This window comes from Zingiber officinale, chromosome 11A, assembly GCF_018446385.1.
Source record: "Zingiber officinale cultivar Zhangliang chromosome 11A, Zo_v1.1, whole genome shotgun sequence".
In the NCBI taxonomy this organism is placed as follows: Eukaryota; Viridiplantae; Streptophyta; class Magnoliopsida; order Zingiberales; family Zingiberaceae; genus Zingiber; species Zingiber officinale.
Window position 1 is genome coordinate 34,593,418 of NC_056006.1, and position 24,380 is coordinate 34,617,797.

Genomic DNA, 24,380 nt, shown 5'->3' on the forward strand with positions numbered 1-24,380 from the left:
TCATGAATCACTCAAGAATTCATCATGTCTTGTTTCCTTATCCTCCAAATAGATCATTGATTCTGGTGCCACGGTTATATGACAGGTAATTCTAGTATCTTTTTTATTTTTCGTCCAAAGCTAACACTCCTGTTACTTTATCTGATGGGTCTCCATCTCGTGTTCATAGGTCTAACACTATCAATCCTACTCCTTTGCTTCATTTATCCTCTATTTTATATTTACCTAATTTATCCTTTAATTTTCCCTTTGCCGGTCAATTAACTCATAATCTTAATGGTTGCATCTCATTTTTTCTCGATTATTGTTTATTTCAGGATCTTTTGACGAAGAAGATTATTAGTCAAGGACATGAGTCTGGAGACCCTCTATATTCTTGACACACTGCTTGTCACACCTAGGTAGTCCCTGCCAGAATAAATTTAGGCAGCATCTCCCCTGTACGGGTCATAATATGAAACCATACTACATGCCCTCAGGGCCACATATACCTCGGCCAACACGACCAGAACAATAATAATAACATAACTAACAATCCACGCAGTTTATATATTTCAGCCTCTGGCTGATACAACCACGCAGTTTATATTTAAATAAGTCCTACTCCACTACAACGACGGAAAAATTAAAACCACAACAGAGAAACCAACGCAACAGAAAAAATAAGTGTAGTAGACCAAACTCGATAAAAATCCTCGAGTACAATCACAAGTATATATATCAACAAGTAGATCAACACAAAAAAGACAAGGAACCAAATCCGTAAGCAGAAAGTCGTCGTGACACAGAGTGGGGATTAGTGACTGGAATCTCCTAACGGTCTCAACCTGAAATAGATATAATCAACGGGGTGAGTTCAACAACTCAACAGGTATCGAGCTGACATACATAATAAGAAATAACTAATAGTAATAAATATGTATACAGTCTCTTGGAGTAATGGAAAATGCAAAACTGTAAGAAAAGGAGAAGCTGTACTCACTAGGACCTCCTATCAGAATAATAAGGTCGTCAGACCAAAAGTAATATGTCCCTGTATGCATGTCAAACATATGCATTCATCCAATATGCAGCAAACAAAGTGCAGCAAACACAAGCAATAAATGGAATCATGCATATGATGCATATGACATGGTCACCCCTGACGCCAATCAGCCATCTCACACATGATGGTGAGACCAAGTGGGTAGGGCTATAACAACTGTGCACTCTGCCATCACTGCTCCTGATGAGTGATCGAGTGGACAGGATGCTGTCGGAGTGCACCTATCCTCCTACCCAAATCATAAGTGGGGGAGCACTATGCTCTCATCTTTCTGAGACAGTTCAGAGGAGGGATCCCTGCCGGCTACCACGCTGCGTCACCACTACCCATGAGCGGATCAACGGAGTCTAACAGAGCAAAACTGCCACACACCCTGCCTGATATACCACTAACCCGTGAGTGGTTGTGTGTGTAGATCCATGTAACTGGCGATGTGCTCAACAATATGGAGCCGACAATCGCTCAGCATGCAATCATGCGAAATGGTGCATGACACTACGCATGAAAATCCTGACCATATCTACTTCCATAAAGCATGTACCAAAAATAAATGGATCAAATAAACAAATCTTAGTACACGGGTCAGATATGGTAAATGTCTAGTCCGGTGTATCATAAGGCATGGTATGTCACTACTTCTATGAGCATAAATAATCATGGCAATAAACAAGAGGATAAATGTCTAGTCCGGTGTATTATAAGGCATGGTATGTCACTACCTCTATGAGCATAAATAATCATGGCAATAAACAAGAGGGTATAAAACATAAATGCAGACCAGATAAAAGCATGCAACAGGTATCATGTAGTGATATACCAAAGCAAAGATAAACATAATTATTACTAGAGGCTATAACCTATTACGCATATCAACATGATATTATCAAAAGAGATAAGTCAAGGTACCCGCCTCAAATGTAGACCGAGCTAAACAATCTCTATGGCGAAGTGCTCGTCCCGAATCAAAGTCCTGTAATATATCGTACAGTTTAACTAAGTTTCATTATGAACAAAATAACTAAACCAAATTCTTATTTACTAGGAATCCTAATTCTTTCATTAAATCTCGGTTAACTAATTAAATCGGATCTAATCCGAGCTTAGATTGGATCCAACATTTAACCCTAATTATCACATAATAACATGTTCTAAAACAAATTCCAAATCATCATTGATCGGATTAAACCCAAACTCACCCAATTCGGTATTTAGTTCAATCACAACTTAACACAAAACTTACCCAATTTCCAATGCCTCAGCGCTGCTCCAATCCTGAAGAACTTACTGTTAAATTTCTGGCCGCAGCTACAATGGTTGTTGAAAACAAATCAAATATCCTATGGAAATCCAACCTCTACAAATTAACCCGAAGCATGTTAAACTTCTAAACTCTGTCCACAGACTCCCTTACCTCCTCCACGCTCGTTTTGGCTTCCTATCTAGGAAATCGCAGATCTGTCCCAAACAATCTTCATTACCTCTAAGGTCCTTTGATCTACTGTAGTGGTCGGAATCCAGTAGAAAAATCCCTGCTGCTAGGTCCTGTAACCAGAGGTGCCGGCAGAACTACTTCAGGGGTCGGCGATCGGGCAGAAGGAAACCAAGGAGAGATCGACGGTAATACCTCAACACCAGCGCACGGGAGGAAGAAAACCAAACTAGGGCTCGGTGTTGCTCACTTCTCGTCTTGAGCAGGCGACCGATGCGTTCTTGGGCAGCGCCGCGAGATCGAGAGGAAGACAAGGAGACGACGTCGGTGGCTTAGGGCTCGGCTACTATGGACCCAATCTAGGGCACAATGGGGGCACGCCGGAGAGACCTAGTGGTCGGCGCTGCTTCTTTCGATGGCGGCGGACTACAGAGAGGCTAGGGTAGCGCTCGGGAGGAACAATGGAGATCGAGAGGAGAAGTGCCCGACTTCCCTTTGGCCACTGCTTTTGTCCGCGAGAGGGAGAAGATGCAGCGCGAGGCGGCGCGTGGCGGCGTGTCGGTTGGGGAAGTCGATCGGGTTGGGGGAGATGGCGTCGCGAAGAGGAAGAGAGGAGAAGAGGGATCGTCGTCGGGTGAGGGCTTGGGCACGCGGCGGGGAAAAGAAGAAAAGAAAAGAAAAAAGAAAAGAAAAACTAAACTTTTCCTCGTTTAAATGGGGTAGCCTAAATAGGCTTTCCCGTGACCCAATATTTATCCCCGTAACCTACATCATACGACCTCCAAAAAATTCCTAGAAAATTTCTAAAAATTCTGGAAAATTCCATCGGTATTTTACACTGCTCCCAAATTCTTTTGCTAGCTCGAGTGTCACTTCTTCTTTTGAGGCTTATTGTAGGTTGGGACATCCATCTCTACCTTTGCTCAAGAAGCTTTGCCCATAATATGATAAGGTGTCTTCATTAAATTGTGAGTCATGTTTGCAAAATATCACCGTCTTAGTTCAAGTCCAAGAGCAAATAAACGTGCTATTCTTTTTGAATTAGTTCATTCTGATATTTGGAGTCCTTGTTTTGTTTTATCTAAACCTGGTTTTTGGTATTTTGTTACTTTTATGGATGATTATTCTTGTGTAACCTGGTTATATTTAATGAAAAATCGTTCTGAGTTATTTTCTGTGTTTTCTGCCTTTTGTGCTGAGATTAAAACTCAATTCAATACATTCATCTATACTTTACCAAGTGATAATGCTAAGGAATATACATCTCGTTTATTCCAGTTGTATATGGATCAGAATGACATGCTTCATGAAACCTCGTGTTGACATTCCATCCCAAAATGGTGTGGCTGAACGTAAAAACAGACATCTTCTTGAAACTGCACGGGCCCTTTTATTTCAAATGAATATTCCCAAACCTTTTTAGGCTGATGCAGTTTCTGCGGCATGTTTTCTCATTAATCACATGTCATTTTCTATTCTTCATAGTGAGATTCCTTATAAAATCTTTTTTACCAATAGGTTTCTATTAACCCCAGGATATTTGGTAACACTTGTTTTGTTCATCCACATGTCACTAAATTAGATCCCAAGTTTTTGAAGTGTATCTTCCTTGGTTATTCTCATCATCATAAAGGTTATAGGTGTTATTGTTCAATATTAATTAAGAAAATTGGGAAGATGGAAGGAAAAAAAAAACTAGAAGAAGAAGAATTTTTTATTATTCATTTTCAACTAGACATTACATCAATAAATAGAAGATACAAAGTGCTAAAATAGGAACAAATAAAAGAAAGGAAACATAAGAAATGGAAATCCCTAAAATAAATTATTTTCTGATTTCCCAAGATTCTTTCCTGATTTTATGCAATCATTATCTCAAAGATTATTTTCTGATTTTTTAAAAGCTATTTCTTAATTTTATGCAATCAAGATCTCTTAATTTTCCAACACTTTCCCTCAAGTTGGTGCATAAATATCAATCATGCCTAACTTGTTAACTGTTCAAAGTTGACTCTTGCAAGTCCCTTCGTCAAGATGTTAGTTATTTGTTGGCTAGAAGGTACAAATGGTAAGCAAATGGTTCCAACTTCAATTTTCTCCTTTATAAAATGTCGATCAATCTCAATGTATTTCATTTTATCATGTTGGACTGGATTATGAGCAATGCTTATTGCGACCTTATTATCACAATATAATTTCAATGGAAGTTCTATGGGTTTTCTGAGCTCTTCAAGTATTCTGTATACCCACAATACCTCATAGACTCCCTGAGCCATTGCTCTAAACTCGGCTTCTGCACTACTTTTGGCTACAAAACTTTATTTCTTACTTCTCCATATTACTAGGTTTCCCCATACAAAGGTGCAGTATCTTGAAGTCGATCTTTTGTCATTAACCGATCCTGCCCAAGCTGTATCAGTAAACACATCAACACTCCTTTGATTAGTCTTTTTAAAAATTAGTCCTTTTCTACGAGCCATCTTTAAATATCTCAGAATTCTATAAACAACCTCAAGGTATTTTTCGTGCATGCATAACTGACTCACAACACTAATTGAAAAAGCAATGTCTAATCGAGTATGAGATAGGTAAATTAGTTTCCCAACTAATCTTTGGTATCTACTGGTATTAACAGGAACACTTCCTTTTTTCCAGAGTTTTACATTAGGATCCATGGGAGTTTCTATGGGTTTACAACCACTCATTCATGTTTCCTCCAAAGAGATTAAGGATATACTTCTGTTGAGAGACAACAATACCTTCGCTAGAGCGAGCGACTTCCATATCAAGAAATACCTTAATGTTCCCAAATCCTTGATCTCAAATTCAACTGCTAAGCTTTTCTTTAGTCTTTCCACTTCAATCACATCATTACATGCGAGAATAATATCATCGACATACACTATCAGTACAACAATCTTTCCTTTAGTGGAAAATTTTAAAAACAATGTATGATCTGTTTGTCCTTGAGTGTTTCCTTGCTTGTTGACTGATTGAGTAAATTTCTCAAACTAAGTTCTCGGAGATTACTTGAGACCGTATAAAGATTTTCTATAGTGAAAATCCACTTACATTCCACAATTCTTTTCCCTGTTGGCAGTGTAACAATCTTCAAAGCATTATTCTTTTCAAGAGCTCTCATCTCCTCAAGCACAGTATCCTTCCACTTTGGAACTTGTAGGGCTTCCTGTACATTTTTAGGAATGCCTACGTAGGATAATTGAGAACAAAAAGTGACAAGGGATGAAGATAAATTGGAATGTGACACACTTAGATATAGGATGTTTGGTACAAGATCTGTCACCTTTTTGAAGTGCTATTGGTTTGTCAGACTTAGATTGACTATCAGACTTTGGAAAAAAATTATCAGTACTAGGATGAAGATTCTCCCTTGGCTCGGAATCACGACTATGCTGTAAAGATGATTCATCTTTTCCTTTCTGATGATTCTTTCTCAAATAGACGATTCCCTTCCAAGTTTGTTCCCCTTCCTTTAATCTATTACCTGTCATATCATGTAGTGACATTGTACTAGGTTTTTCACAATTTTGTTTCTCAGATTTTTTGATTGTCAAATGTAGGCGTGGATTCAATAGAAATATCACTCATTATGAGAGGAGTTTTAAAGAATAATTTTTCGCCATTTGTTATTTGTGCAGAGGTATTAGGCTCAAATTTAAACATATCATTTGAGAAAAATATATCATTAAAGCTAGTAAATGAATCTTCCCTTGAACTCTCCCCCTTGAAGATGAATGTCCTTAAAAAAAATGTTATGTTTCAAAAAATGTGACATCCATTCTCACAATTTTTTTTTGATATCAGATCATAACACTTATAACCTTTTTTTGCGTAGGGGAGTAACCCACAAAGACACATTTTCTTGCCCTTGGCTCAAGTTTTCCGGTTATCCTATGTTCGTGAACAAAAGTTGTGCAACCAAATATTTTTAATGGTAAATTAACTGAAAGACGAACAATAGGAAAACATGTTGTAAATGTATTGAATGAAGTCTTGAATTGTAGAACTTTAGATGATATTCTATTAATTAAATATGAAGCAGTTAAAATAATTTCACCCCATAAATATTTTGGTACTTTAGTTGAAAAAAGTAATACCCGGGCTACCTCCAGGAGGTGTTTATTTTTTCTTTCAGCAATACTATTTTGTTAAGGTGTATCTATACACGAACTATGATAAACTATTCCCTTTTAAGGAAAAAATTTCCTAAGATTGTTTTAAAATATTCCTTCCCATTGTCACTTCTAAAAATCTGTATGTTAGTTTGAAATTGAGTTTGCGCCATATTGAATTTTTTTTTAAAGATTTGTTTAACTTTTGATTTTTTTCTTTAATAAATACACCCAGCAAAGTCGAGTATGATCAGCAGTAAATGGGATAAACCATTTCTTATTAAAGGGGGTGTTTATTTTATTAGGACCCTAAATATCATTGTGAATTATGGTAAACGGTTTTGATGACTTGTATGACTGTGAAGGGAAGAATATGCGGTGGTGTTTTGGAATCTCACATACTTCACAATGAAACAATGATGGATCTTTATTGTGAAACGATTTAGGAAACAAGTGCTTTAAATATTGAAAACTCGGATGCCCTAATCTAAAATGCCACAACATAATATTACTGTTCGAAACAGAAATAGATTCAAAACAGGAACCCCTTGGTTGAGATTATTTTCTTGATTCAGATCCATCTTTAAGGAAGTAGAGTCCTCCACTCTGTTTAGCACTGCCAATCGTCCTCCCCGAGGTCAAATCTTGGAATACACAGTGAGACGAAAAGAAATTAGCTTGATAATTTTGATTATGAACCAATTTACTAACAGATAAAAGGTTACAAGATAACTTTGGAACATGAAGGATATCATATAGACTGAACATAGGTGATACTACAATAGAACCATTTCCTGCAATGGCTGAAAGAGAGCCATCTTTAATCTTAATTTTTTAGTTATTTCCACAAGGTCTATATAAACAGAAAAGGTTTGACATTCCTGTCATATGATTAGTTGCACTTGAGTCAATGATCCTGGTGCAATTAGAATTGATGCTAAGGAAAGTTGTTGTCATGCAATTACCTTTTTAAGCTACTGAACAAGAATGATTTTTTTAGACTCAAGGAGTTTGTACAGTTCGTCTATTTGTTCCTTGGTGAAAGGAATTATGCTAGGAATAGATTGCCCCTCTTGATTTGAGATAATAGTCTGAAGTGCTCGACCTTCACCATCAGTTCTTTTCTTCCAATTTTTGGGCTTCTTATGGATTTTTCAATGTGTTTCCTGCGTGTGCCACGGGCATTTACAATGGTCGCACAATGGTTTTCCAAAACTTTGCTATCTTTCTTTGCTTCCTCTTGAAAACCTTTAGTAACAAGGGTAGAGCTTTCTAAACTTGAATTAGTAGAGACTAAGGTAGATTTGTTAAGCATAACCATTTGTCGAGCTTCTCCTCTTCGGATTTCTGAAAATACTTCATGGATTGTTGGTAAAGGTGTCTTTCCCAAGATTCGACCCCTTCATCTAGATCTTTTTTTAGTCCCGCCAAGAAAATAAATACCCGATCATTCTCTTGTCTTTTCATAAAACGAACACTATCATCAACACAATTACAAAATTATCATAGCATAGATCTAGTTCTTTCCACAATGTCCTCAATTCATTATAGTAGGAAATCACATCACGTTCCCCTTGCTTCGCTTGCCATAGCCTTGATTTTACGCTAAAAATTTACAAAGAGTTCTCCAAATTTGAATAAGTGTCTCTAGCTACCTCCCACACCTCTTTAGCTGTAGGTAAGTACATAAATGACTTTCCGATAGGGGGTTCCATAGAATTGACTAACCATGTGATAAGGAGCAAATTTTCAAATTTCTAGCCTTTAAATCTGGGATTTCTATCAGCTGGTTTTATCACTTCTCCTGTAACATATCCAAGTTTACCTTTCCCTTCTAAAACCAGGCGCACAGTATGTGACATTCTGTGTAGTTCTTCCCGTTAAGACGCTGAATATTAATTTGGAGTGAATTAGAGAATACCTCTATCGAACCATTGAAAGATATCGGTGGGTTTAAATTTGAGTTGACAGTCATTTCTTCTCTAAAAACCATTGAATCTCTACTCGTGATGCCGGTTAAGGCAGTCTTCCATGGATATTGATTTGCCATGGAAAAAAAAACAAACCCTAGATCGAACCTAGGCTCTGATACCATGAGGAAAACCGGGAAGATTGAAGAAAAAAAAATTAAAAGAAGAGGAATTTTTTTATTATTCATTTTCAACTAGACATTATATCAATAAATAGAAGATACAATATGCTGAGATAGGAACAAATAAAAGAAAGGAAATATAAGAAATGGAAATTATTAAAAATAATTATTTCCTGATTTCCCAAGATTCTTTCCTGATTTTATGCAATCATTATCTCAAAGATTATTTCTTGAGTTTCAAAGATTATTTCCTTATTTTATGCAATCAAGATCTCCTAATTTTCCAACAATTAACAAATATCTTGTCCAATGTTAACTTTATGGAAGACATTTTATTTCCCATCTTCACCTATTCTGACTCGTCAAAGGGAGGATGATAATTTGTCTCAAGTGATAATCTTCTTATTGCGTTACGCAAAGGTAAACGGCAGTATATTTATCCTACTTCTGTTGTTTATTATAATGACTTGTCGTCTTTCTCTTGTTCTTTTATTGTTTCACTTGACTTTATCTCTATTCCTAAGACTATGCGTGAGGCTATGTCTCATCGTAGTCAGAAAGATACAATGATAGAGGAGATGAATGTTTTACATAACAATGGTACTTGGGACTTGATCGATCTACCTTTAGGGAAACGGGCTATTTGATGCAAATGGATATTTGTAGTTAAAGTCAATCCAGATGGGTTAGTTGCTAGATTAAAAGCCCGTCTTGTTGCTAAAGGCTATGCTCAGATTTATGGGATGAATTATTCTAACACTTTTTCTCCTGTTACAAAGTTGACATATGTTCGATTGTTTATTTCAATGGTTGCTACTCATTATTGGCCTTTACATCAACTTGATAACAAGAATGCTTTTCTTTATAGTAATCTTCAGAAAAAAGAGGTGTATATGGAGCAACCTCCTAGTTTTGTTGCTAAGGGGGAGTCAGGGCAAGTTTGTCGTCTTCGAAAATTTTTGTATGATTTAAAATAGATGTCTGCCCACCACTGCTTTCGAGATTATGGTGGAATCGCTTTTATTTCGTGCCCTATCTTTTGCACATGTTGCATCTCTATGAACAGGTCCTTTTGATGCTTTCTTATCTTCTCTAAATTCTTATGGTAGTAGCTATCCCATCCTCCTTCCGCGTGTCTCCTTCTGTTAAAGTCCAGTACCTTCATTTGTAAGATAAGTTCCAGCTTGCGGAAACATTCCATCACGTTGCCAATTGCCTCATCTTCAATCTTAGCCATACGATTCCTCTTTTCATGTTCTTCTTTTAGAAAGATCTTTGGGAGTGTTTCGCTAACCAAGTCTTCATATTCGGTTAATAGTGGGAAGCGAGATGAACATGCTGCCCCTTCTTCCGTATCAGTGAGGGTTGATGGTCCTGCTGCAACTTCTCCTTCCTTAGTTATTATAACCGCCAATGCTTCTGGTTCCTCAATAAGCCTTGAGAACGTATCTGCAAGAATATTTAATTTACCATCTATATGCTCAAAATTTACCTTCACACCAGTGCCGGTAATGTAATTAGTGAACACAAGCCAGCAAACCCTTGATGGTTTATTTCTTGAGGTTTTATTGTGGAAACTGATAATGGCCTGGCAGTCAGTCCTTAGAGTAATCTTCTTTTTATCCATATAGTGAGTTTTTAGCGCAGTCATAATTTCTATAGCAGCATATATCTCTGCATCAATAACTGATTTTACGATTGGAAATTTTCCATGGGCATAAGCATAAATTCTTTCCATATTCCTCTGGTCATATTTGCTAGGCTTCCACTTGCAAACTCCACCCCAGCCCATCATGGATCCATCAGTCTCTAAAACAATATAAACATTTTCCGGTGGGATTTCCAGATCTGGGAGATTATTTACCTGGGCCTTGATTTCTTTGATTAAGGCCTAATCCGAAGTCTTCATTCGTTTGTCTCCATGTGGTGATGTTTTTTCATAAAGGGGGCCCAATTTTGAACTTAAATTTGGGATATAGGTATGAGCATAATTAAGGATGCCCAACCATGAACGCAATCCTTTCTTTTCTTTTAGTTGTTCTTCTTTGAACTCAGTTATCTTCTTAATAATATGGGGTTGAAGCTTAAGCTTTCCTTCCCCAATTTCTGCCCCGAGAAATTCTATTCTTGAAACTCCGATTTTGCATTTGGAGGGTGATAGGACTGGTCCATGCTTTTCACAAATATTAAGCATAATATCCAGATGCTTGATGTGCTCTCTTTCTGTTTTGGAAAATATCAAAATGTCATCAATATAAACAGAAATAAAATCTTCAGTCCCTTGGAAACACTGATCCATTTTTCGTTGGAAAATAACCGGTGCATTCTTTAGTCCAAAAGGCATTACCAACCATTCGAACAACCCAGATGGGCATATAAAAGCCATTCATTCAACAGAGGAGGGATCCATAGTAATTTGATGGAAACCAGACTTTAAGTCGAATTTAGAGTATACTTTTGAATTACCAACCTTCTTTAGTATCGTGTTGATCTCTGGAAGGCTATATTGGTCTTTGTATGTATTATCATTGAGTGTTTTGTAGTTAAAGACCATAACGCTCCTTCCCTTTTGTTTCTTTTCCTGTTACCGGATCCACCGTAGTTCCAGATTGAACTATCATTGCCATCGTTCTGTGTCTGCTCTTACTTGGTCGGATAACCTTCAGTTTGAGAAGTGCTTCTACATGCCTTTCAAAGGTCTTCTTTAATGCTGTTGTGACACTAGATAATGGCTTATCTTGGATAGTGATATCTGGGTTGATAACATCAATTTTGCATAGAATCCCATTCTTTGACCAGTGCTGTAGGGGGTTTTCCCCTATATATCCTTGTTCCTTCAGCCTATTAATTAGTGCTCCATGCTTGGCAAGAATACTTTGGTTGGAGATTATACCCGTAAAATATACTTTCTCTTGGATCCGAATATACTCCATTTCTTCAAGGCTAAGTATTTTGGCTTGTATTAATTGTAGTCACATTTTTGTAGAACGTGACTATATTTCCTTCAATCTTGACACCTCCTTGCATACTCCTTATGAAATTGCAGCCCAGTACAATCTGTATACCTCTTCCCAAAATCATATTGAAGGCATAAGTAAAGGGAATTCTGAACTTGTTTTCACCAATAATCATTTGTTCTGCCTTCATTTTCATTTTTGCCTCCTGTTGCGAATTTACACCATTAATTGTAATAGAATATGAGTTTTGTTCAATAGCCTGACCTAGGATTGATTGTATGTCGATACAGCAAGATGTCGCTCCTGTATCCAATATAGCATTAACGCTGAAAGGTGGTACTCCTTGTATCTCAAAGTCAACTTTAATGTTGTATAAGCAATTAAGCATCCTTCTTTGTGATACCTGTCCATCAGTTATCTTAGATACAACTTGTTCTTCTAAGTAAGAAAGTTGCTCTTTACCCTTTTGAAGATCTTCAATAGACAATTGTTGCAGGTTTTCTAATAATTCTTCTGATAATTGATTCTCTGCATCTTGATTTCTCCTTAATACTCTAGCCAGTGCCTCCTGCAATCTTTTATTTTCTGCTAACAAGTATTGGGTATAATTGACGAGTTTGGAAATCAAACTTCTGTCATCATATTGTACAGCCGGTGGCGGTGACGTCTTTAAAGATGTCTTTAAATAATATCCTGCGCATAGGGTACATGTTGTTAACTTACAGTTCATGCAGTGACCTCTTGCCCTTTGCGTAGTGTTCATCTTGCAAAATGTGCATATGAGGAATTGAGAGTCAATTTCTTGATTTAATTGTCATTCGTGTTCACAGTAATATTGTTCTTCTGGTATGTCTACCTGAACCTGCCATCCATGGGTTTCCCCTATTAGCATAAATAGTGTTTCAGGTAGAGGATTAGTTACCATATCACAATATTGCTCTATATTATGCTCTCCTTCGGAGATACTACAGATTGCATCGCTATCTGTTTCCTCAAGATCTACTGACATCACATCATAGTCATCTGGAAGATCTAACTCATTAAGAAGAGCTATTCTTTCTTTATTACCAGTTCTGTTCCTGCAGTCTCGCGCAAAATGTCCTTCCTCACCACAAATAAAACATTTGCATTTTCGTACCTTTGCTCGGTCGTTCTGATATTTCTTCTTAATAACCCGCACATGGGACTTATGAGGCTTCCCATTGTATGTTCTTGATTTTCTTAAACCATAACGCCGAGTAGGTTGATGATAATATGAAGGTATTGGTATTTGCGAGCAGAACTGTAGATCTTTCAGGGTTCGTTGTAAAGAGGCTTGCTTGCACATTTCTATTAATTCTTGATATGCGTGGTGTATCCGGGGAATTACTCCTATGGTATTCCCTGGGTGCTTTTCTTGGAACACTATTTATGCTAATAGGGGAAACCCATGGATGGCAGGTTCAGGTAGACATACCAGAAGAACAATATTACTGTGAACACGAATGACAATTAAATCAAGAAATTGGCTCTCAATTCCTCAGATGCACATTTTGCAAGATGAACACTACGCAAAGGGCAAGAGGTCACTGCATGAACTGTAAGTTAACAACATGTACCCTATGCGCAGGATATTATTTAAAGACATCTTTAAAGACGTCACCGCCACCGGCTGTACAATATGATGACAGAAGTTTGATTTCCAAACTCGTCAATTATACCCAATACTTGTTAGCAGAAAATAAAAGATTGCAGGAGGCACTGGCTAGAGTATTAAGGAGAAATCAAGATGCAGAAAATCAATTATCAGAAGAATTATTAGAAAACCTGCAACAATTGTCTATTGAAGATCTTCAAAAGGGTAAAGAGCAACTTTCTTACTTAGAAGAACAAGTTGTATCTAAGATAACTGATGGACAGGTATCACAAAGAAGGATGCTTAATCGCTTATACAACATTAAAGTTGACTTTGAGATACAAGGAGTACCATCTTTCAGCGTTAATGCTATATTGGATACAGGAGCGACATCTTGCTGTATCGATATACAATCAATCCTAGGTCAGGCTATTGAACAAAACTCATATTCTATTACAATTAATGGTGTAAATTCGCAACAGGAGGCAAAAATGAAAATGAAGGCAGAACAAATGATTATTGGTGAAAACAAGTTCAGAATTCCCTTTACTTATGCCTTCAATATGATTTTGGGAAGAGGTATACAGATGGTACTGGGCTGCAATTTCATAAGGAGTATGCAAGGAGGTGTCAGGATTGAAGGAAATATAGTCACGTTCTACAAAAATGTGACTACAATTAATACAAGCCAAAACACTTAGCCTTGAAGAAATGGAGTATATTCGGATCCAAGAGAAAGTATATTTTACGGGTATAATCTCCAACCAAAGTATTCTTGCCAAGCATGGAGCACTAATTAATAGGCTGAAGGAACAAGGATATATAGGGGAAAACCCCCTACAGCACTGGTCAAAGAATGAGATTCTATGCAAAATTGATGTTATCAACCCAGATATCACTATCCAAGATAAGCCATTATCTAGTGTAACACCAGCATTAAAGAAGACCTTTGAAAGGCATGTAGAAGCACTTCTCAACCTGAAGGTTATCCGACCAAGTAAGAGCAGACACAGAACGATGGCAATGATAGTTCAATCTGGAACTATGGTGGATCCGGTAACAGGAAAAGAAACAAAAGGGAAGGAGCGTTATGGTCTTTAACTACAAAGCACTCAATGATAATACATACAAAGACCAATATAGCCTTCCAGAGATCAACACGATACTAAAGAAGGTTGGTAATTCAAAAGTATACTCTAAATTCGACTTAAAGTCTGGTTTCCATCAAATTACTATGGATCCCTCCTCTGTTGAATGAATGGCTTTTATATGCCCATCTGGGTTGTTCGAATGGTTGGTAATGCCTTTTGGACTAAAGAATGCACCGGTTATTTTCCAACGAAAAATGGATCAGTGTTTCCAAGGGACTGAAGATTTTATTTCTGTTTATATTGATGACATTTTGATATTTTCCAAAACAGAAAGAGAGCACATCAAGCATCTGGATATTATGCTTAATATTTGTGAAAAGCATGGACCAGTCCTATCACCCTCCAAATGCAAAATCGGAGTTTCAAGAATAGAATTTCTCGGGGCAGAAATTGGGGAAGGAAAGCTTAAGCTTCAACCCCATATTATTAAGAAGATAACTGAGTTCAAAGAAGAACAACTAAAAGAAAAGAAAGGATTGCGTTCATGGTTGGGCATCCTTAATTATGCTCATACCTATATCCCAAATTTAAGTTCAAAATTGGGCCCCCTTTATGAAAAAACATCACCACATGGAGACAAACGAATGAAGACTTCGGATTAGGCCTTAATCAAAGAAATCAAGGCCCAGGTAAATAATCTCCCAGATCTGGAAATCCCACCGGAAAGTGTTTATTTTGTTTTAGAGACTGATGGATCCATGATGGGCTGGGGTGGAGTTTGCAAGTGGAAGCCTAGCAAATATGACCAGAGGAATATGGAAGGAATTTGTGCTTATGCCTATGGAAAATTTCCAATCGTAAAATCAGTTATTGATGCAGAGATATATGCTGCTATAGAAACTATGACTGCGCTAAAAACTCACTATATGGATAAAAAGAAGATTACTCTAAGGACTGACTGCCAGGCCATTATCAGTTTCCACAATAAAACCTCAAGAAATAAACCATCAAGGGTTTGCTGGCTTGCGTTCACTGATTACATTACTGGCACTGGTGTGAAGGTAAATTTTGAGCATATAGATGGTAAATTAAATATTCTTGTAAATACGCTCTCAAGGCTTATTGAGGAACCAGAAGCATTGGCGGTTATAATAACCGAGGAAGGAGAAGTTGCAGCAGGATCATCAACCCTCACTGATGCGGAAGAAGAGGCAGCATGTTCATCTCGCTTCCCACTATTAACTGAATATGAAGACTTGGTTAGCGAAACACTCCCAAAGATCTTTCTAAAAGAAGAACATGAAAGAGGAATCGTATGGCTAAGATTGAAGATGAGGCAATTGGCAACGTGATGGAATGTTTCCGCGAGCTGGAACTTATCTTACAAATGAAGGAACTGAACTTTAACAGAAGGAGACACGCGGAAGGAGGATGGGATAACTACTATCATAAGAATCTAGAGAAGATAAGAAAGCATCAAAAGGACCTGTTTATAGAGATGCAACATGTGCAAAAGATAGGGCACGAAATAAAAGCGATTCCACCATAATCTCGAAAGCATTGGTGGGCAGACATAATATATCACTTTATAAAGGATTGAGCCCCGGGGAGCCGTCCTTTCTAAAGTGATAAGCTGTAAAGCAAAAGGTGTGCGCTGTAAAGAGAGAGGTGTGCATTGTAAAGCTTTAATGGCAGACATAGGGTGAATAATGACGGGACGATGGGGCCAAAAGGAGTACCCATCTTCATCATTTCACAACCTTTTCTCGCCTATTTAAAGCTATGAGTGTTAGGGGTTTGAGCATCCTTGAGAAAAACCAAGAAGCTCATTCCTAAGTGTGTTTAAGTGTGTTGCGATCTCAAGTGTGCTAAGTGTTTGGAAAAATTTCTTTCAAGAAAATAAAATTCCGGGTGAACAACCCAGAGTCCTCGTGGTTGGTTTGAAAAATTTAGTCAGGTTGTTGAAACATTTGGTATGATGAATTGCAAGTCTAATCATTCTATGTTCTACAAACAATCAGGAGCTGGTATTATTCTATTAGTTGTATTTATAGATGATATTGTTATCACTAGAAGTGATACTATGGAAATCTCATCTCATAAATCTTTCATTCATACTTAGTTTTATATGAAAGACTTGGGGTGCTAAAGTATTTCTTGAGTGTTGAAGTTATAAGGAGTAGAAAAGGTATATTTCTATCTTAGATTGACTTTTTAGCTAAGACAGGAAAATTTGGGCCAAAGCCTTGTAGTACTTCAATGAATCAGAATATGCAACTCACAGGAGATGGAGAACTATTTAATTATCCTGAGAGATATCGAAGGTTGGTTGGGAAGTTAAATCATATCGTGATTCGTCTAGATATTGCATATTCGGTTAGCGTTGTGATCAATTTATGTCATCTCTAACCGTTCATTATTGGACAACATTAGAGCAAATTTTGTGTTACTTGAAGGGAGCACCTGAATGGGTATCGTATATAAAAATCATGGCACACTCATATTGAATGCTTTTCAGATGCAGATTGGGTAGGTTCCAAAATGGATAGAAGTTCTACTTCAGGTTATTGTATCTTTGTTGAAAGAAATTTAGTCTCATAGAAGAGTAAGAAGTAAAATATTGTGTCACGATGTAGTGCAGAGTCAGAATACAGGGCTATGACAGTCTGTGTACAAGATAATGTAGATATATCAACTCTTGAGTGAATTATGACTTAAAATTTTAGTACTAGCTAAACTGTGGTGTGATAAACAAGCTGATCTTCATATTGCATCAAATCCTGTGTTTCATGGGCGAATTAAGCACATTGAAATCGATTGTCATTTTGTTCATCAGAAAATTCAACAAAACTTGATTTCTACACGATATGTGAAGACTGGAGAACAACTCGGGGACATTTTCACAAAAGCTTTAAACGAGCTTAGGGTTGATTATCTTTGTAACAAATGTTCCAACTTGAGGGAGAATATTATCCGAATATATTATTTACCATATATGTATATATTAGTTACTATATTATCGGTATATATTAATTAATATATTTTTGTCAATTAGGTTAATTATCAATTAACTTAATTATAGTTTTCTAAAATAGATCCTTATTTTGTATATAAATATGTCTCACTTTTTTACTAAAGTGTAAGGAATTATTTTTTATCTTTGTTTTACATAAACATTTCAATTAATTCACTTGTAGTCTTATTTTTACTGTTATATCCTCATACATATCTTTAATTATTTCGAGATATACTGCGCTAATACTTTTTTTCCTAAAATTCTTCATATAATTTTTCTTGGGACTTTGTCATAAGTTTTTCTAAATCAATAAATATCATGTGCAACTCTTGTTTCTTTTCTCGATATTTTCCAATCAGTTGTATGAGAAAATGAAGATGTATAACTTCCATCGTCGACCTTTTAAGCATGAATTCATATTCATTTTCAGTAATCTTGGTCTCCTTAACCTTTTTGCTATCACACTTTCTCAAAATCTTATGATATGACTTATTAGTTTAATGTTTCTCGCACAATTTTCTGTCTCCTTTGTTTTTGTATAGGATGATAAGAATATTTACTCTCTATTGAGTAGATTTATTTTTTTCAATATCAAGTTGAATAATTTCGTAAGTCATTCAATACCATGCTTCCCTAGACAAACCTATTTTACTTCTAAAGTTTAAATTCTACAATAAGAATTTGAATTTATATATTCCTCTAATCTACTTAAATTACCTAAGCTAGATTGACCGTTTAAATCTTCATTAAAAAGTTGATGAACATATTTTTTCCATTATTTTTTTATTTCTTCATCCTTCACTAATACCATATTCAATTCATCTTTAATATATCTTATTCGGGAATGATCCCTTATTTTCTTCTTTCATATTTTAGCTATTCTATAAATATCCTTTCCCCTTCTTTTGTATCAATTTGTCGATACAAGCCTTCAAAAACATCATTCTTGGCTTCACTCATGGCTTCTTGGTGACTGTATATTTTTTTAAAATTTTCTTCGTTCTTACAAGTGTATTAGTAACTTATAGGCAGTTTGTTTTTTCCTTCATTTTCTTTAGTAATTTTTTATTTCACCACTAAGATTCTTTATTTGGCGGTATCCGTTCTCTTGATTCAACAAGTATGCTCTTGGCCACCATTTTAAACTTAGTTGAGTTGTTATATATATTTCTTCTAATGGCTATGCTCTGATGCTCTCTTTAAAAGATACTTTGTTTCTCATCCTTTAACTTCCACCATTTGATCCTAGGAGCTATGTATGTTTTCCTTCTACTAATAGTGTTTGAAGCATGTATTATACACCATTAACTTATGTTAGAGGGTTAAGTTTTCTCTAGGGATGACATTGCAATCTTTATAAATTTGTTTATCCCTATTCAGTAAGAAAGTCAATTTGTGACTTATTGTTCTTATTTTTGAATGTAATCATGTGTTCTTCTCTCTTTTTGAAAAGTATATTATCTATTATAAGTTCATATGCTGCCACAAAAGTCAATATAACTTTTTCTTTTTTATTTTTGGGTTCAGGATCATGATCCCATATACTCTATCATATTTCTTATTTCTTACTTACATATCGATTTAGATCTCATTTCTACATTCCCATTTAGATCTCCTATTAAAATCATAGTGTTTGTCTAAATTTTTTATACTATCTCATTTAGGTCTTCTTATAATATTTGGTATCTTCATCTAATCTTACTTGATAGTTTCTTTTGCTACCATTATATTGAGAGATATAATCCTATCTTCCTTTCTAACTACTCTTTTGTCTCTTAACGAATTATGCACAATAATGTATACTTCATTTCTCGTTTTGCTCTTTCTTAGGTACTATATAACTTAAAAACTTAAGTTCTCTATCATCTTTGCTTTCTCCCCCTACCCATTTTATCTCTTACAAGTACAAAACATTAATTTTTCTTATTATGGATATTATTGAGATATTGTCAAAGGTATCATGTATAAGACAAAGGTTGTGTGTTTGAAATTAAGAGGAATGTTTATATTCTTGTACAATCAGTATATTTTCCTTGGTCAAAAAGCTTTGGTATGACTTAAGATTGGGGAATGGCTAGCCTTGTAAAATGTAAATTTTATAAGACTGTTTCAACTAGTCATACTTTATGGGCCATTGTATGTTCATTTAGGGAAAGAGATGCAATGGTGAGATGCATGAGCTTGTGAGAAAGTAAATAAAAAAAAAATATTATCTGATAAATTGAATGTAGCTCCAATAGATGATGAAATGAAAAAAATATATTAAGATGGCATGAACATATATATTAACAAACAATTAATGAATTATATCATTATTCAATTTGTATCCACTACTCTTGAAGAGGTGAGGGAATAGTTGGAGACAAAAACTCTGTTTATCATAGTTTAAAAGTGATTTAAAAAGATCTAGATATTAGTAGCAATTGTCTTATGTGGCTTTCAATAATGGAATAAGTTCCATGTAGACATCCCTAAATAGATGCAGTTCATTTGTTTATATTCTTTGTATAAAGTTGTAGAAAAATTGGAAGAGAGATAAAATAAATAATAGGGGGTTGAGTATTGTTGATAAGACATGAGGCAAAGAAGGAAATAGTGCACAGTAGTGTACAGTTGGAATTTTTCTACTTTCATGGTTTTCAGCAAGAATACAAGGACATGGTTTATAAGTTACTTTCATGGTGTCAATCACATATATTATATGGGTTCAAGATGTTTTTATCTTGTTAATTCTCTTTGAGTATGTTGACGCATTTGATATGTTTTTGGTGTCATATGACAATAATATGAAATACAGTCTCAGAAGTTTGACACATGCTCTCAACTCTCATCTATCCTTCTTGTATGCATATGAATACTGGTATATCCTTCTTCTATAGCTTACAAATACTGGTATTTTAGATGGCTATAACCACATATAACACATCCCTCCCAGTTCAAGACCGATATCTAAAAGGTTAGTGCCATTTAATATTAGCAACATACTTCGTGCTTTATCACCAGAAATAGGAAATGTATGCCCTACTCCTTTTCTAGGTCAAGTACAAATTTCACTTGTTTGGAACTCAAGAAACGAACATTCAGGGAATCAGGAAAAGTTGAATTCACTTTCCAATGTAAGTTCTCTCGTTTACTGTAGTTCTTGCGCAATAGCTTCGCAGAATGGTGCTTATTTTGCTTAATTATTTGTTTTTGAATTTTTTTACAGTTCTAACTATTTTCTCAAGTTGTATTTGGTTACAGTTTTTATGGAGACAGGGTGGAGCCAGAAGTAACAGTCATCTAATCCACTCCATATGGGTCAACTTTCAGACATCAATGAACAATGTATGTCAATTGTATATATGGAACTTTATTGCCTTTATGATTGTTGTGGTTTGGATTAGTATGTCATATTAGTATGTCATATTAATTATGTCATATTGTTGTGTTATGTGGGACAATGTAAAACTATTTGAAATAACATTAAATTTAATATTCAAACTCTAAATAATTAAGTTAAATGACATAACAAGTTGTTTAAGCTTTTTAAAAGTAATTTATTTTATAAATAGGTCAATTTGTGTCATCCATTTATGTATTTGTGTTGTGTTTATGTGTCAAGCCCTGCTTGAAGTCAATTACTGGAATATAGGTTGTGATGGTGGCATTGGTAGAGTACAGCCAGTAAAGGCTTCACAAGTTGCCAACAAAGGCATAGGGAGGCGTCAATTGAATAGCTCAGAAGTGTAAAAATTGTTTCTTGATCTTTAGGTTATGACAGATTATAGGAGAGGCAACACAAGGTTGGACTCAAAAAAGCGAAATTTCGTTCCGTGCTGGGTGACAACAACAACAACAATAACAACCAAACTTTTTCCCACTAGGTGGGGTCAGCTATATGAATCCTTTTACGTGAGCTCTATCTCCTATTATATCATCATCTATATTTAAATAAATTTTATCTTGTTTTATTGTTGCTAACCAAGTCTTTTTTGGTCTTCCTCTTCCTCGTTTGATATGCATGTTTATCATAGTTTTACATCGCCTAACTGGAGCATTTATTGGTCGTCTAAGTACATGTCCGCATCATCTTAAACGTGTCTCTTGGAGTTTTTCCTCAATAGATGCAACTCTGACTTTTTCTCTAATGCTCTCATTTCTTATTTTGCCCATCATCGTATGCTCACACATCCACCTTAACATCCTCATCTCTACAACTCTCATCTTCTGCTCATGTGCTCAAGTTATAGCCCAACATTCAGCTCCATATAACATAGCAGGTCTAACTGCGATTTTATAAAACTTATCTTTAAGTTTAAGAGGTACTTTACGTTCACATAAAACACTCGATGCTCCCCTCTATCCTACTTGTATTGTATGTAAGACATCTCTCTCAATCTCTCCATCTTTTGCAAAAATGATCCTAAATATTTAAATTTTTCGGTTCCGGGTAATTCGTCCTCTCCTATCTTAACAATTGTCTCATTACTTCTAATATTGCTAAACTTAAATTCCATATATTCTGTTTTTAATCTACTAAGCTTAAAACTTTTACTGTTCTGCTAGGTGAAACAAGCGAAATTTACTGTTCTGCTAGCCTCCCGACACTGGAGGCTCATGGGGCATTGCGGGCTTGCGGAGGCACCGTGGGCCTGTGGAGAATTTCGTGGAGTCACGAAGGCCACCGCGAGCTGCTGCGGATGATCCAAATTTAATTTAGGTTAATATTTTTAATCAACTTCTAACTATAAATAGGATAATTTGACTTAATCAAACCCTAATAAAATTATTTCATTAATTTAATATATATATATATATATATATATACTAAATTATTTCATTAATTTAGTATGCTATATTAATCATGTCATATTGTTGTGTTATTTGGGACAATGTAAAACTATATGAAATAACATTAAATTTAATATTCAAACTCTAAATAATTAAGTTAAATGGCATACCAAGTTGTTTAAGCTTTTTAAAAGTAATTTATTTTATAAATAGGTCAATTTGTGTCATCCATTTATGTATTTGTGTTGTGTGTATGTGTCAAGCCCTGTTTGAAGTCAATTACTGGAATATAGGTTGTGATGGTGGCATTAGTAGAGTACAGCCGGTAAAGGCTTCACAAGTTGCCAACAAAGGCATAAGGAGGCGTCAATTGAATAGCTCAGAATTGTAAAAATTGTTTCTTGATCTTTAGTTTATGACAGACTATAGGAGAGGCAGCACAAGGTTGGACTCACAAAAGCGAAATTTCGTTCCTTGCTAGGTGACAACAACAACAACAACAACAGCAACAACAACCAAACCTTTTCCCACTAGGTTGCGTCAGCTATATGAATCTACCTTTTCCCACTAGGTGGGGTCAGCTATATGAATCTTCTTACGTGGGCTCTATCTTCTACTATATCATCATGTATATTTAAATAAATTTTATCTTATTTTATTGTTTATCATAGTTTCATATCGCCTAACTGGATCATTTATTGGTCGTCTAAGTACATGTTCGTACCATCTTAAATGTGTCTCTCAGAGTTTTTCCTCAATAAATGCAACTTCGACTTTTTCTCTAATGCTCTCATATCTTATTTTACTGATCCTCGTATGTCCACACATCTGTCTTAACATCCTCATCTCTACAACTCTCATCTTCTGCTCATGTGCTCGAGTCATAGCCCATCATTCAGCTCCATATAACATAGCAGGTCTAACTGCGGTTTTATGGAACTTATCTTTAAGTTTAAGAGGTACTTTACGTTCACATAAAACACTCGACGCTCCTCTCTATTTCACCCACCTGCTTGCATTCTATGTAAGACATCTCTCTCAATCCCTCCATTGTTTTGTAAAAATGATCTTAAATATTTAAATCTCTCAGTTCCGGGCGACTCGTTCTCTCCTATCTTAACAATTGTCTTATTACTTCTAATATTGTTAAACTTAAATTCCATATATTCTATTTTTAATCTACTAAGCTTAAAACCTTTACTGTTCTGCTAGGTGAAACAAGCGAAATTTACTATTCTGCTAGCCTCCCGACACTGGGCATTGCGGGCTCGCGGAGGCACCGTGGGCCCATGGAGAATTTCATGGAGTCACGAAGGCCGCCGTGAGCTGGTGCGGACGATCCAAATTTAATTTAGGTTAATATTTTTAATCAACTTTTAACTATAAATAGGATAATCTGACTTAATCAAACCCTAATAAAATTATTTCATTAATTTAACATATATATATATATATATATAATTTACTTTAATTAAAAAAATATATAATATTTTATTTATTTATTTATCATATATAAACATCATGATCTCATATTTTTCTTTTTAATTTTTTTGTATTTTTAATATTTACATTAAATTTTTACTTTTCAATTAATACATTTTATATTTAAAAAACACCGAAACCATATCGGTACGACACAATATGATATCAAAATCGTATTATTCCGGTCTAGGATTGAAATCTCGGCACGGGTCGAGATTTTAAACCATAACAACAACTATAGGTAGTGTCGTTGTCGATTGCAACTATATCAGCTACAATAAATGGAGGCTAAGGAAGTGATTGATGCTCGTAAGGTTTTCTTCTAACTCCTAAGCGGAGACGTTAAACAAAGTGCAGGTGGCAGTTGTATAAGGTTAGGGTGATGCTTACCAATGGGTCACGGGCATAGTTTAAAATCTTTTATTGTGTCGGGTGAAAAATGTATCGTTCTTGTAAATCATCAAAACTCGATATTACTCGACACCAAGGTTTAAAATCTCAATTCGTTCTATAATTTTGATTTTTAACTAGAAAGAATTTTTTCTAATATCATGTCAACACTCCAAAAGAGGAAGGAGATGAAGTAAAGAAAAGTATTCATTGTTTGTACTAAGTGGTATAAGTTTTGTTAATTTACCTAAATGATATGTTTTAACCGTTTCGTCCTAAATGGTACAAGATTTAAAACCATGCTCAGTCCAGATATATCTCCTTCTTAAACTCCAATCCATTACTGGCACCTTATAT

General features: G+C 35.6%; 1 protein-coding gene and 1 long non-coding RNA gene across 5 annotated transcripts in view; one reads left to right on the forward strand and one right to left on the reverse strand.

Annotated features, from left to right (window-relative positions):
* LOC122032652 (uncharacterized RNA methyltransferase pc1998-like) overlaps nt 1–24,380 on the forward strand; it is a 110,792-nt gene that overhangs the window by 55,369 nt on the left and 31,043 nt on the right. For 3 of the 4 annotated variants that reach the window (XM_042591966.1, XM_042591965.1, XM_042591968.1), the window contains exons 6-8: nt 20,280–20,334; nt 20,415–20,494; nt 20,622–20,705. The exons of the other annotated variant lie outside the window; for it this stretch is intronic. In XM_042591966.1, the coding sequence (XP_042447900.1) occupies nt 20,280–20,334; nt 20,415–20,494; nt 20,622–20,705 (219 nt within the window). The remainder of the gene's footprint in view (nt 1–20,279; nt 20,335–20,414; nt 20,495–20,621; nt 20,706–24,380) is intronic. 4 annotated transcript variants of the gene reach the window in all.
* On the reverse strand, nt 1,958–2,575 carry LOC122032653. Its single transcript, XR_006126184.1, has 3 exons — nt 2,457–2,575; nt 2,286–2,350; nt 1,958–2,015 (listed from the first exon to the last, which is right to left on the reverse strand). It is a non-coding gene; the product is annotated as an uncharacterized LOC122032653 (long non-coding RNA).